This window comes from Mustelus asterias, chromosome 13 (genome assembly GCF_964213995.1).
Source record: "Mustelus asterias chromosome 13, sMusAst1.hap1.1, whole genome shotgun sequence".
Classification (NCBI taxonomy): domain Eukaryota; kingdom Metazoa; phylum Chordata; class Chondrichthyes; order Carcharhiniformes; family Triakidae; genus Mustelus; species Mustelus asterias.
The window spans coordinates 80,921,674-80,935,609 of NC_135813.1; the positions used below are offsets into that span (position 1 = coordinate 80,921,674).

The window sequence follows — 13,936 nt, forward strand, 5'->3', positions numbered from 1 at the left end:
CTGCAGTGACGCAAGATGATCTACCATTTCAGGGAAATTAGGGATGTGTATTTAATGTAGCTATCCCATTGGCATCCACACCCAAAGAATGCTTTTAAATAAAAAGCTCTGCAAAGCTAACAGCACTTAAGCTGCTCTACTGAGTAGGTTTGCTTACATCCTCTTCCTTCCAGCACCGCTGGAAAACCCACTGTTAAAAATGAGTTAGTTGTCATTGTCGATTATCTCAAAATTTGAAGATGGTGCCTACTTGAGGTCACAGGTTTTTGCCATCAGTCTTAATGTAACTGAACAGACTAATTCTCGGCCTGCAGGTCTTTGGGCTCATGAGGCAGGATATCCCGCGAGCTAGTGGAATCTGGAGTTCAGTTTGCTTCCTTTTTTTCTTTTCTGCTGCTCTGTCTCAAACCATTTTTTTGACAGTGATTTCATAATTATTGTATAATTTGGCTAAATGCATCATGTTTGTGAATGTTGTTCTATTTTACTATTGAATTTAATAAGACTTGATTTCTTTAAATCATATGAACAGCCAAATTTTTATTTACCCTTCTGCTTGAGTTAATATCGGCATTTCCTAATTAGATCTGTTTGAATTATGTCCTTTTTAATTAAAGGTTGCTAGACTTGCTTAATCTTCAACTTTGTTTTCTAGATGACAGGCCGGAAAGGTAGAGTTGTGAGCAACGATGATGGCAGCATATCTTATGAATCTAGATCAGAACTTGATGTTCCTGTCGAAATTCTGAATATCACAGAGAAGCAGCGGTTTATGAATGGAGAGAAGGTATGAGTAATTTCAGCCATTGCCTTTAGAAAATAAGTTGTGTACACTCTCAACAATCTGTCCTATTTGCCTTTCAGAATATTGCGATCATTTCGGAAGCAGCCAGTTCTGGTATTTCATTGCAAGCAGATCGCAGGGTTAAGAACCAAAGGCGGCGAGTGCACATGACCTTGGAGTTGCCTTGGAGTGCAGATCGTGCCATTCAGCAATTTGGTGAGATAATCGAACGTATTGTTTATTTCCCTAGACTTTTGTTTGGTAATCGGTGTGTTTTAGGTATTATTGAAGTTGTCAGGCCATTTAGGAGTTAGATGAGAAAGCACTTTTTAATGTCATAGATGATAAAATTGGATCGTGAAATTTTTAATTGAAATAGAAAGATTTTTGATCAAGCATAGCAATAGAAATGGTACAGGGATGAGTAAATGTAGCTACCGATCTGGCATAATCTAATTGAATGGATCAGACTCGAGAGGCCAAGTGGCCTGCTTATGTTTCAGTGATGTGCTTGAGGGCTTCAGGTAACAAAAGGTTACATGAGTGTACTGCAACTTGAATACAGTTATCTGAAGCAATCTTGTCATGCATCAGGAGTTCCGATCAGGAGATGGACTGGCATTTTACTGTTGCTTTTAAAGTTCCATTACTGCCTGATATGTTTAGTATACCAATTACTACTGTGTAGGTGGGTTTATGGAATTTCATCAGGCTGAGAAAGTGGTGTCTTGCTCAAGATTTTCTTTAAAACTTCTGCACAACAAAACCAAACTTGAGTTGGAGGTACAGTATTGGTTATTTTTTCAGCTGGCTTTGAACAGATGTTTGTATGTTAGTGGGAATATTGGGGTCATTTCCTTTACAGGATGAGATTACAGTGTGATTTGACAGGAATATTCAAAATGGAAAGAAACAAATTGTTCCCAGTGATTTGAAGGGTTGTGAATGAGGGGCATATTCACAAGACTCTACCACCTCGAAGGACAAGGGGGCAAACATGTAGGAACATCACCATCTGCAAGTTTCCCTCCAAGCCCCTCCCCGGACTACAGCGGTTAGGGAAGGTGGCTCACCACCGCCACTGCCTTCTGGGCAATAAATGCTGGCCTGGTCAGTTTTTTTTTAAAAAGCAAGAAATTTAGAACTGGGAACAGTCCAAAAATGTTCATACAGGCCGAGACTTAATGCAGTTGATTTGATTTATTATTGTCACATGTATTCGTGGATACAGTGAAAAGTATAAAGCAGAGACGATGCCGACATTTTAGAAAAGGATTAGCTGGGTATTTGAAAGAAAGGGGAATATAAAGATAAAAGCAACATGGGATTAAGATGACTGCTCACGTGGAGGATAAGCTGAGTATGGTTGCCCTCGATTGCCTGTTTCCATGTAGCTCTCTGTGAATATTTATCTGCTCTCATTTTGCATTGAGTGACATGACCTGTGGTGAACTGTCTTTGCATGTACCCTGTGTGTTTAAGTGTATTGCTCTGTTGAAATAGTATAAAAATGTGCTCAAATGTCTTGCTGTTAATTGAATTGGATTGCAAAGTTGAGGTTTAACCACATCAATCCTATTTGTATGTCAAGATTGATGCAGGATTACGGAAGGCATGGCTCCCAGCTAAACTCAACAGGACCTGGGTAACTGAGTTTGGTGTTTTTTGCTGGAAATGTGAAATCGTAATTATTTTATTCACAGGTAGAACACATCGGTCAAACCAAGTGACTTCTCCTGAGTATGTTTTTCTCATTTCGGAATTGGCAGGAGAACAGAGATTTGCATCTATTGTTGCAAAAAGGCTTGAAAGTTTGGTAAGTTCATGTCTCTGAAAACAGTGAGTTAAGCATTATTGCAATTCCCCTTGTTTTCATAGTAAGTTCAACTAATGGACAGAACTTGAGCGTTGATCTAAAATGTTGCCATGTTGTGATCCAGTTAGATGCTTGTTTATTTGCATCGCCTATCTTTCTCCTCCTTGCTCTGTAAGGGTAACTGACTGACAACAGAATAAGATCTTTTTGTTGGCAGATATTTGTACCAAATGTTGTGTTTTATTGCTTGTGTGATATAGTTCATTAAACAATTAGATGGACTTGTTATGTTCTCAAGATTGTTTTGAAGTGGGTTCGGTTTTTTTATATAAAAGTACTCGAGTTTTCATGCGTCTTTTTCCCCCAGTATAGAAATACAGAATCAGAAGAGAAAGAAGTCGCCATGCAAATTGAGCTGCTCTCCCTAGTGCAGTCATGCTGATTCTGTCAGTATAACTTCCAGCAGCGAGCAGAAACAATTGGCATTTTTACAAAACACAGCGGATTCTGGAAAGCTGTAAATTAAGTGGAAAATGTTGGAAAAGCTTAGTAGGTTTGACAGCATCTAAGGAAAGATGTTTCTAATGAAAAGTCATTGTCTTTTAATTGTGTGTCTCTCCAAGATGCTGCCAAACCTCAGCGTTGAGCATTTTCTGTTTTTATTGCATTGCTGTAGCATGCAGCATCTATTGGCATAGAAATTGAGATGTCTTTTGACATTTAAGAGACCATTTGTGAGGCACTTGGCGTGATGATTTCTGCTTGGTTTCCTCTAATTCTTATAGCAAAGTTTCTGCTATGAATTGGTCATTTTAACAGAAAACTGCATTCATAACATGGCAATAATTTACCAGATGCCTTTCCCTTAACGCCAGAGATACGATCAGGATCTGCTTATGTGAAAACTTTTTTTGCTTGATATATGATAACATTTTGCCTTTTGGACAGGGTGCCCTCACACATGGTGACAGACGAGCCACTGAAACCAGAGATTTGAGCAGGTTCAATTTCGATAACAAGGTAATGTTTTGATTATTTTGGCTTCAAGCATTTATTAGAATTTCACTGTTGTGTTTATCGTGACTTCTACCTTAATAAAGTTTATTTTATATTTGTCACCTCTGTAAGTCACTGTGTGCAGTTTGCCTGCTTCAAACTTGGAAGATGTGAAATTATGTGACATCTTGTCCACCAGAAAACAAATGAACAGGATGCTGCAATGCTCCTGTGGACAGCTTTAGCACAAATAAGATAATATGCATTATGTGCATAGAATTTTTGCTGTTAATATGATGCCAGTATTGCAATGTGGTGACTGACTGTTTGACACTTCTGCAGTATGGAAGAAATGCCCTGGAAATAGTAATGAAGTCTATTGTAAATCTGGATAGTCCACTGGTGTCTTCGCCCAAAGACTATGTTGGGGATTTTTTCAAAGGTACAGTACAGATTTCTATCCACCTTCTGTTAGTTTGGGTTAGGAGTATGGAACTCCATTTCATTGGATTCCATTACATTGCATTAAATTTAAGCAGTTTTTGATACAATAATAGCCATTGTCAATTAACCAGGTTAATATAACTTAATTTGTCTGCGGCAGTTGTAAAGTTACTGATTTATTTGCTTTTCCTTCCACGCTGATATTTCCTGATTTGGTTATTTCCTGTCACTGAACCTTAGTTCAGTTGTAGATTTTTTACTTAATGACAAGATTAGTTTAAGTTCTCATCACAGTGTGTTGAGAACAAACTGAGTTGACACTTCAGTGCAGTGTTGAGAGTATATTTTACTGTTGGGGGAAATGTTATACTGAGGCCCTGCCTTCCCCCCTCAGATGGATGCACTGTCCAAAGGGCAGGGGAGGTGTCCTACCAGTGTTTATCACTTTGCTGTGGACAAATTGTAACATTTCCTGTCTTTGCAACCATGACAACCCTCAAAAGTAATCATAGAAATCATTTGAATCATAGACGCCCTACAGTGCATAGAGGCCATTTGGCCCATCAAATCTGCACCAACACTTCAAAGAGCATTCTACCCAAGCCCTCCCCTCTTATCCCTGTAGTGTTGTGCATTTACCATGGCTAATCTACCTAACTACACATTTTTAAGCATTAAGAGGCAATTTAACATGGCCAACGTACCCTAATGTTCACATCTTTGGACTGTGGAAAGAAACCCACAAAGACACGGTGAACGTGCAAACTCCACACAGTCACCCAAGGCCGGAATTGAACCCAGGTCCCTGAGCTGTGAGGCAGCAGTGTTAACCACTCTGCCGCCTATCTTGATTGTGAAGCTTCTTGATACTTCCTGAGGATATGCAAGGTGCTATGCGGATATTTTTTGATTGACAGCAAATTTGGTCGTCCTCACTATTTCAGTTCATTAGAGGGAGCCAATTCATCATTATACATATAATAAAGATGTTAGCAAGATATTTATTGAATAGTCAAACTACTAAGCTTTAAGGTATTGATGGATAAAGATAAGTGTAGTCCTCAAGTTAAGGTGCTAAATTGGGGGAAGGCTAATTACAACAATATTAGGCAGGAATTGAATAATGTAGATTGGGGGCAGATGTTTGAGGGCAAATCAACATCTGGCATGTGGGAGGCTTTCTAGTGTAAGTTGATAGGGATTCAGGACCGGCACATTCCTGTAAGGATGAAGGATAAGTATGGCAAATTTTGGGAACCTTGGATAACGAGAGATATTGTGAGCCGAGTCAAAGAGAAAAAGGAAGCATTTGTCAAAGCTAGGAGGCTGGGAACGCATGAAGCAAGTGTAAAATACAAGGAAAGTAGAAAGAAACTTAAGCAAGGAGTAAGGAGGGCTAAAAGGGGTCATGAAAAAGCATTGGCCAGCAGGATTAAGGAAAATCCCAAGGCTTTTTATACATACATAATGAGCAAGAGGGTAGCCAGAGAGAGGGTTGGCCCACTCGAGGACAAGGGAGGGAATCTATGCGTGGAGCCAGAAGAAATGGGCGAGGTATTAAATGAGTGCTTTGCATCAGTATTCACCAAAGAGAAGGACTTGGTAGATGATGAGTCTGGAAAAGGATGTGTAGATAGTTTGAGTCATGTTAAGATCAAAAAGGAGGTGGTATTGGGGTTCTTGAGAAACATGAAGGTAGACAAGTCTCCATGGCCTGATGGGATATACCCCAGAATACTGAGAGGCAAGGGAGGAAATTGCTGGAGCTTTGAGAGAAATCTTTGTATCCTCACTGGCTACAGGGAAGGTCCCAGAGGATGGGAGAATAGCCAATGTTGTTCCTTTGTTTAAGAAGGGTAGCAAGAATAATCCAGGCAATTACAGGCCGGTGAGCCTTACATCAGTGGTAGGGAAATTATTGGAGAGGATTCTTCAAGACAGGATTTATTCCCACTTGGAAATAAGTGGACGTATTAGTGAGAGGCAACATGGTTTTGTGAAGGGGAGATCGTGTCTCACTAACTTGATCGAGTTTTTGGAGGAAGTGACAAAGATGATTGAGGGTAGGGCAGTGGATGTTGTCTACATGGACTTCAGTGGGGCCTTTGACAAGGTCCCTCATGTCAGACTGGTGCAGAAGGTGAAGTCGCATGGGATCAGAGATGAGCTGGCAAGGTGGATACAGAACTGGCTTGGTCGAAGAAGACAGAGGGTAACAGTGGAAGGATGTGTTTCTGAATGGAGGGCTGTGATAAGTGGTGTCTCTCAGGGATCAGTGCTGGGACCTTTGAAAATGTAACTGGATTGATTAATAAGTTTGCGGACGACACAAAGGTTGGTGGATTTGCGGATAGTGATGAGGACCATCAGAGGATACAGCAGGATATAGATCAGTTGGAGGCTTGGGCGGAGAGATGGCAGATGGAGATTAATCCGGACAAATGTGAGGTAATGCATTTTGGAAGGTCTAATACAGATAGGAAATATACAGTAAATGACAGAACCCTTAAGCGTATTGATAGCCAAAGGGATCTGGGTGTACAGGTACACAGGTCACTGAAAGTGGCAATGCAGGTGGAGAACGTAGTCAAAAAGACATATGGCATGCTTGTCTTCGTCGGCCGGGGTATTGAGTTTAAAAATTGGCAAGTCATATTGCAGCTTTATAGAGCCTTAGTTAGGCCGCACTTGGAATATAGTGTTCAATTCTGGTCGCCACACTACCAGAAGGATGTGGAGGCTTTGGAGAGGGTACAAAAGATTTACCAGGATGTTGCCTGGTATGGAGGGCATCAGCTATGAGGAGAGGTTGGAGAAACTTAGTTTGTTCTCACTGGAGCGACGGAGGTTGAGGGGAGACCTGATAGAAGTCTACAAGATTATGAGAGGCATGGACAGAGTGGATAGTCAGAAGCTTTTTCCCAGGGTGGAAGAGACCAGAGAACCATAGAAAATTACAGCTCAGAAACAGGCCTTTTGGCCCTTCTTGTCTGTGCCGAACCATTTTATGCCTAGTCCCACTGACCTGCACTTGGACCATATCCCTCCACACCCCTCTCATCCATGAACCCGTCCAAGTTTTTCTTAAATGTTAAAAGTGACCCCGCATTTACCACTTTATCCGGCAGCTCATTCCACACTCCCACCACTCTCTGCGTGAAGAAGCCCCCCCTAATATTCCCTTTAAACTTTTCTCCTTGCACCCTTAACCCATGCCCTCTGGTTTTTTTCTCCCCTAGCCTCAGCGAAAAAAGCCTGCTTGCATTCACTCTGTCTATACCCATCAAAATCTTATACACCTCTATCAAATCTCCCCTCAATCTTCTACGCTCCATGGGGGTCATGGGGGCATAGGTTTAAGGTGCGAGGGGCAATGTTTTAAGGAGATGTACGTGGCAGATTTTTTACACATAGTGGGTGCCTGGAACTCGTTGCCGGGGGAGGTAGTGGAAGCGGATATAGTAGTGACTTTTAAAGGGTGTCTTGACAAGTACATGAATAGAGGGATATGGTCCCCGGAAGGGTAGGGAGTTTTAGTTAAGTCGGGCAGCATGGTCGGTGCAGGCTTGGAGGGCCGAAGGGCCTCTTCCTGTGCTGTAATGTTCTTTGTTCTTTGTTTTTTGTACTGGTTTAATAACTGGTGATGCTTGCTGTTTAATACATAAACAATACTGATTTTGTATGCATTTTTAAAAATTGGTCTTGGATTAAATGCTGGGATTAGTTGCTTCAACTACCTATGTTTATTTACTCTGGAGCTTTCAAACAGCTCTTCCCATTTTTATTCCTTCAACAGCTGAGTGACATGCGTTCAGTACAAAATCTTTGTCTTGCACTGGCCATAATTCAAGTGCTGAAGAAACTGGAGATTTTATAAACTTCATAGAAATCATAAACCCTACAGTGCAGAAGGAGGCCATTCGGCTCATCGAGTCTGCGCTGACAACAATCCCACCCAGGCCATATCTCTCGCACCACATATTTACCCTGCTAATCTCTCTAATCTATGCATCCCAGGACACGAAGAGGCTATTTAGCATGGCCAATGAACCTAACCTACACATCTTTGGACTGTGGGAGGAAACCAGAGCACCCGGAGCAAACCCACACAGACACGGGAAGAACGTGCAGACTCCACACAGACAGTGACCCAAGCTGGGAATCGAACCCAGGTCCCTGGAGCTGTGCAGCAGCAGTGCTAACCACTGTGCCAAAATAATTGTATTATAGAGTCATAGAGGTTTACAATTTTAATTAATTTCAATTGGATGGCAGTGAGGGCATTAACTAAGAATTTACTTGAGCCATATAAATAAACAGATTAAGAACAAAGAACAGTACAGCACAGGAAACAGGCCCTTCGGCCCTCCAAGCCTGTGCCGCTCCTTGGTCCAACGAGACCAATCGTTTGTATCCCTCCATTCCCAGGCTGCTCATGTGACTATCCAGCTAAGTCTTAAACGATGTCAGCGTGCCTGCCTCCACCACCCTACTTGGCAGCGCATTCCAGGCCCCCACCACCCTCTGTGTAAAAAAACATCCCTCTAATATCTGAGTTATACTTCGCCCCTCTCACCTTGAGCCCGTGACCCCTTGTGATCGTCACTTCTGATCTGGGAAAAAGCTTCCCACCGTTCACCCTATCTATCCCCTTCATAATCTTGTACACCTCTATTAGATCTCCCCTCATTCTCCGTCTTTCCAGGGAGAACAACCCCAGTTTACCCAATCTCTCCTCATAGCTAAGACCCTCCATACCAGGCCACATCCTGGTAAACCTTCTCTGCACTCTCTCTAACGCCTCCACGTCCTTCTGGTAGTGCGGCGACCAGAACTGGACGCAGTACTCCAAATGTGGCCTAACCAGCGTTCTATACAGCCGCATCATCAGACTCCAGCTTTTATACTCTATACCCCATCCTATAAAGGCAAGCATACCATATGGAGAAATCCAGCACGAGGGGGCATGGCTTTAAATTGAGGGGGGGTAGTTATAGAACCGATGTCAGGGGTAGGTTCTTTACCCAGAGGGTGGTGAGGGATTGGAATGCCCTGCCAGCATCAGTAGTAAATGCGCCTAGTTTGGGGGCGTTTAAGAGATCCGTAGATAGGTTCATGGACGAAAAGAAATTGGTTTAGGTTGGAGGGTCACAGTTTTTTTTTTTAACTGGTCGGTGCAACATCGTGGGCCGAAGGGCCTGTTCTGCGCTGTAATGTTCTATGTTCTATGTTCTATATGCCTTCTTCACTACCTTCTCCACCTGTGTTGCCACCTTCAAGGATTTGTGGACTTGCACACCTAGGTCCCTCTGTGTTTCTATACTCCTGATGACTCTGCCATTTATTGTATAACTCCTCCCTACATTATTTCTTCCAAAATGCATCACTTCGCATTTATCTGGATTAAACTCCATCTGCCACCTCTCCACCCAATTTTCCAGCCTATTTATATCCTGCTGTATTACCCGACAATGCTCATCGCTATCCGCAAGTCCAGCCACCTTCGTGTCATCCGCAAACTTGCTAATTACACCAGTTACACCTTCTTCCAAATCATTTATATATATCACAAATAGCAAAGGTCCCAGTACAGAGCCCTGCGGAACACCACTGGTCACAGACCTCCAGCCGGAAAAAGACCCTTCGACCACTACCCTCTGTCTCCTATGGCCAAGCCAGTTCTCCACCCATCTAGCCACTTCTCCTTGTATCCCATGAGCCTTAACCTTCTTAACCAACCTGCCATGTGGGACTTTGTCAAATGCCTTACTGAAATCCATATAGACGACATCCACGGCCCTTCCTTCGTCGACCGTTTTTGTCACTTCCTCAAAAAACTCCACCAAATTTGTAAGGCACGACCTCCCTCTTACAAAACCATGCTGTCTGTCACTAATGAGATTGTTCCGTTCTAAATGCACATACATCCTGTCTCTAAGAATCCTCTCCAACAACTTCCCTACCACGGACGTCAAGCTCACCGGCCTATAATTTCCTGGGTTATCCCTGCTACCCTTCTTAAACAACGGGACCACATTCGCTATCCTCCAATCCTCGGGGACCTCACCCGTGTCCAAAGAAGCCACAAAGATTTCCGTCAGCGGCCCAGCAATTTCATCTCTCGTCTCCCTGAGCAGTCGAGGATAGATGCCATCAGGCCCTGGGGCTTTGTCAGTTTTAATGTTCCCTAAAAAACCTAACACTCCTCTCTTGTAATGGAGATTTTCTCTAACGGGTCAACACCTCCCTCCGAGACACTCCCGGTTAACACGCCCCTCTCCTTCGTGAATACCGATGCAAAGTATTCATTTAGGATCTCCCCTATTCCCTTGGGTTCTAAGCATAATTCCCCTCCTTTGTCCCTGAGAGGTCCGATTTTCTCCCTGACAACTCTTTTGTTCCTAACGTATGAATATAGAATGCCTTGGGATTCTCCTTAATCCTGCCTGCCAAGAACATCTCGTGACCTCTTTTTGCCCTTCTAACTCCCCGTTTGAGTTCTTTCCTACTCTCTCTGTATTCCTCCAGAGCTCCATCTGTTTTCAGTTGCCTGGACTTAACGTACACCTCCCTTTTCATTTTAATCAGATCCTCAATTTCCCCGGTTATCCACGGCTCTCGAATCCTACCTTTCCTATCTTTCCTTTTTACAGGCACATGCCTATCCTGCAGCCTTATCAATAGTTCCTTAAAAGACTCCCACATGCCAGACGCAGACTTGCCCTCGAACATCCTCTCCCAATCAACATCCACCAATTCCTGCCTAATCCGGCTATAGTTAGCCTTCCCCCAATTTAGCACCCTGCCCGTAGGACAGCACTCATCTTTGTCCATTACTATCCTCAAGTTAACAGAGTTGTGGTCACTATTTGCCACATGTTCCCCTACCGAAACTTTGACGACCTGACCGGGCTCATTTCCCAGAACTAGGTCCAGTATAGCCCCCTCTCTAGTCGGGCTATCTACATACTGTTCCAAAGAACCTTCCAGTGCGCATTTTACAAATTCCTCCCCGTCCGGACCCCCAGCTCTAAGCACTTTCCAGTCTGTGCCAGGGAAATTAAAGTCCCCCACTACAACAACCCTATTTTTTCTGCACCTACCCAGAATCTCCTGACATATCCTTTCCTCCACTTTCCGTGGGCTGTTGGATGGTCTGTAGTACACCCCCAGCATAGTGACTGCACCCTTCCTGTTTCTGAGTTCCACCCACAGCGACTCAGTACATGACCCCTCTAAGTTTTAGTCTACCCTCTGCACCGCGGTAATATGCTCCTTAACTAATATCGCTACTCCCCCACCTTTTTTAGCCCCTCCTCTGTCTCGCCTAAAACACTTATACCCCGGAATATTCAGCTGTAGTGTGTTTTTAAAAACAAGGCTCCAGTCTATCCTTCAAAAGACTTCCTCCTTTACCAATGATAGACAAACCACAGCTTTTTTCTCAACCTGGAGAGCTAGTCATACATGGAAACAATGTTATTAGTAAAATTGAATTAATATTTGGAAAGAACTATTTAAAAAGTCAGGAAATGGGATAAGAGTGCATTGTTCCATTTTAAAAAACCCAGCAACAACATGTGAAATGGGCCCAGTGGTCTCATGCTGTGCTGTGCTTTCTATCATTCTGGAAGAATTATTAAGAATGAACTGTATTGATATCTGTTGATCGTGGGGTCAAGGGTGAATGACTTAAGATTTGAGAAGAAAATCAGTGGAAGAGGGACTAATTTGCAGCTATGTCCAGCATGACCAACTCTAGTCACAGTTGTAGTTCCCCTTCCTATACTCCTTATACACCTATGACTGACCAAATTTCCTTCCACAACCAACGGGTCAGATCTAAGCTCTGCAGTCCTTACACATCCAGTCGGGAATGGTGGTGGACAATTAAACAACTCACTGGAGGAGGAGACTCCACAAATATCCCCATCCTCAATGATGGAGAAGTCCAGCACATCAGTGCAAAAGATAAGGCTGAAGTGTTCGCAGCAATCTTCAGCCAGAAGTGCCGAGTGGATGATCCATCTCTGCCTTCTCCAGTGGTCCCCAGCATCTCAGATGTCAGTCTCCAGCCAATTCAATTCACTCCTCGTGATATCAAAAAACGGTTGGAGGCACTGGATACTGCAGGGACAATGGGCCCTGATACCATTTCAGCAATAGTACTGAAGACTTGTGTTCCAGAACTTGCCATTCCAGTAGCCAAGCTCTTCCAGTACAGTTACAACACTGGCATCTACCCAACATTTGCCCAGGTATGTCCTGTACACAAAGCAGGACAATTACCACCCAATCAGTTTTCTCTCGATCATCAACAGTGCTATCAAGCAGCACCTGCTCAGCAATACCCTGCTCAGTGACACCCAGTTTGGGTTTCACCAAGGTCACTTGGCTCTTGACCTCATTACAACCTTGGTTCAAACATGGACAAAAGAGCTGAATTCCAGAGGTGAGAGTGACAGCCCTTGACATCAAGGCCACACATTTGACCGAATGTGGCATCAAGGAGCCCTAGCGAAACTGGAATCAATGGGTATCGGGGGGGGGGGAATACTCTCCGCTGGTTGGAGTCATACCTGGTACATAGGAAGATGGTTGTGGAGAGTCAAGTCATCTCAGCTCCAGGACATCTCTGCAGGAGTCCCTCAGGGTAGTGTCCTGGGCCCAACGATCTTCAGCTGCTTCATCAATGACCTTCCCTCTGACATAAGGTCAGGAGTGGGGATGTTCGCCAATAATTGGACACTTTTCAGGACCATTCGCGATGACTCAGATATTGAAGCAGTTCATGTTCAAATGCAACAAAATCTGGATGATATCCAGGCCTGGGCTGGCAAGTAACATTCGTGCCACACAAATGCCAGGCAATGGCCATCACCAATAAGAGACACTCTAACCACCGCCCCATGATATTCAATGGTGTAACCATCACTGAATCCCCCACTGTCAACATCCTCGGGGTTACCATTGACCAGAAACTCAACTGGACTTCCCACATAAACACAGTGGCTACGAGAGCAGGTCAGAGGCTAGGAATACTGCAGCGAATAACTCACCCCCTGACTCCCCAAAGCCTATCCACAAGTCAGGAGTGTGATGGAATAATCCCCACTTGCCTGGAAGTGTGCAGCTCCAACAACACAAGAAGCTTGACCCCATCCAGGACAAAGCAGCCTGCTTGATTTGCATCACATCTACAAATATTCAACCCCTTCACCACCGACGCTCAGTACACACTGCTGCTACTACCTACAAGATGCACTGCAGCAAGTCACCAAAGATCCTGCCAAACCCACGACCACTTCCATCTAGAAGGACAAGGGCAGCAGATAAATGGGAACACACCATCTGTATGTTCCCCTCCAAGCCACTCACCATCCTGACTTGGAAATGTATCACCGTTCCTTCGCAGTCGCTGGGCCAAAATCCTGGAATTCCCTCCCGAACGGCATTGTGGGTCAACCCACAGAACATGGACTGCAGTGATTTCAAGAAGGCAGTTCACCACCACCACCTCAAGGGCAACTAGGGATGAGCAATAAATGCTGGCTGGCCAGCGACATCCATGTCCCACGAATTAATTTTTTTTTAAAAACAGCTTCTTCCTTGTTGCCATCAGACTTTTGAATGGACCTACCTCCATTAAATTGATCTTTCTCTACACCCTAGCTATGACTGTAACGCTACGTTCTGCACACTCTCGTTTCCTTCTCTATGAATGGTATGCTTTGTCTGTATAACGTGCAAGGAATAATACTTTTCACTGTATACTAATATATGTGACAAATCAAATCAAAAAATCCCCTCCAAGCCATAGAGATTGCTAGATCTTGGTGTGCTGGTTTCCTCAAGATCAGTAACAACCTGTCCTGGTCCCTCCATGCCGACACTAT

General features: G+C 43.7%; 1 protein-coding gene across 4 annotated transcripts in view; it reads left to right on the forward strand.

The window, feature by feature from the left end:
- sbno1 (strawberry notch homolog 1 (Drosophila)) overlaps positions 1 to 13,936 on the forward strand; it is a 127,957-nt gene that overhangs the window by 72,803 nt on the left and 41,218 nt on the right. For all 4 annotated transcript variants that reach the window (XM_078227107.1, XM_078227108.1, XM_078227105.1 and 1 more), the window contains 5 exons: positions 656 to 787; positions 865 to 1,000; positions 2,488 to 2,600; positions 3,549 to 3,620; positions 3,939 to 4,038. In XM_078227107.1, the coding sequence (XP_078083233.1) occupies positions 656 to 787; positions 865 to 1,000; positions 2,488 to 2,600; positions 3,549 to 3,620; positions 3,939 to 4,038 (553 nt within the window). The remainder of the gene's footprint in view (positions 1 to 655; positions 788 to 864; positions 1,001 to 2,487; positions 2,601 to 3,548; positions 3,621 to 3,938; positions 4,039 to 13,936) is intronic.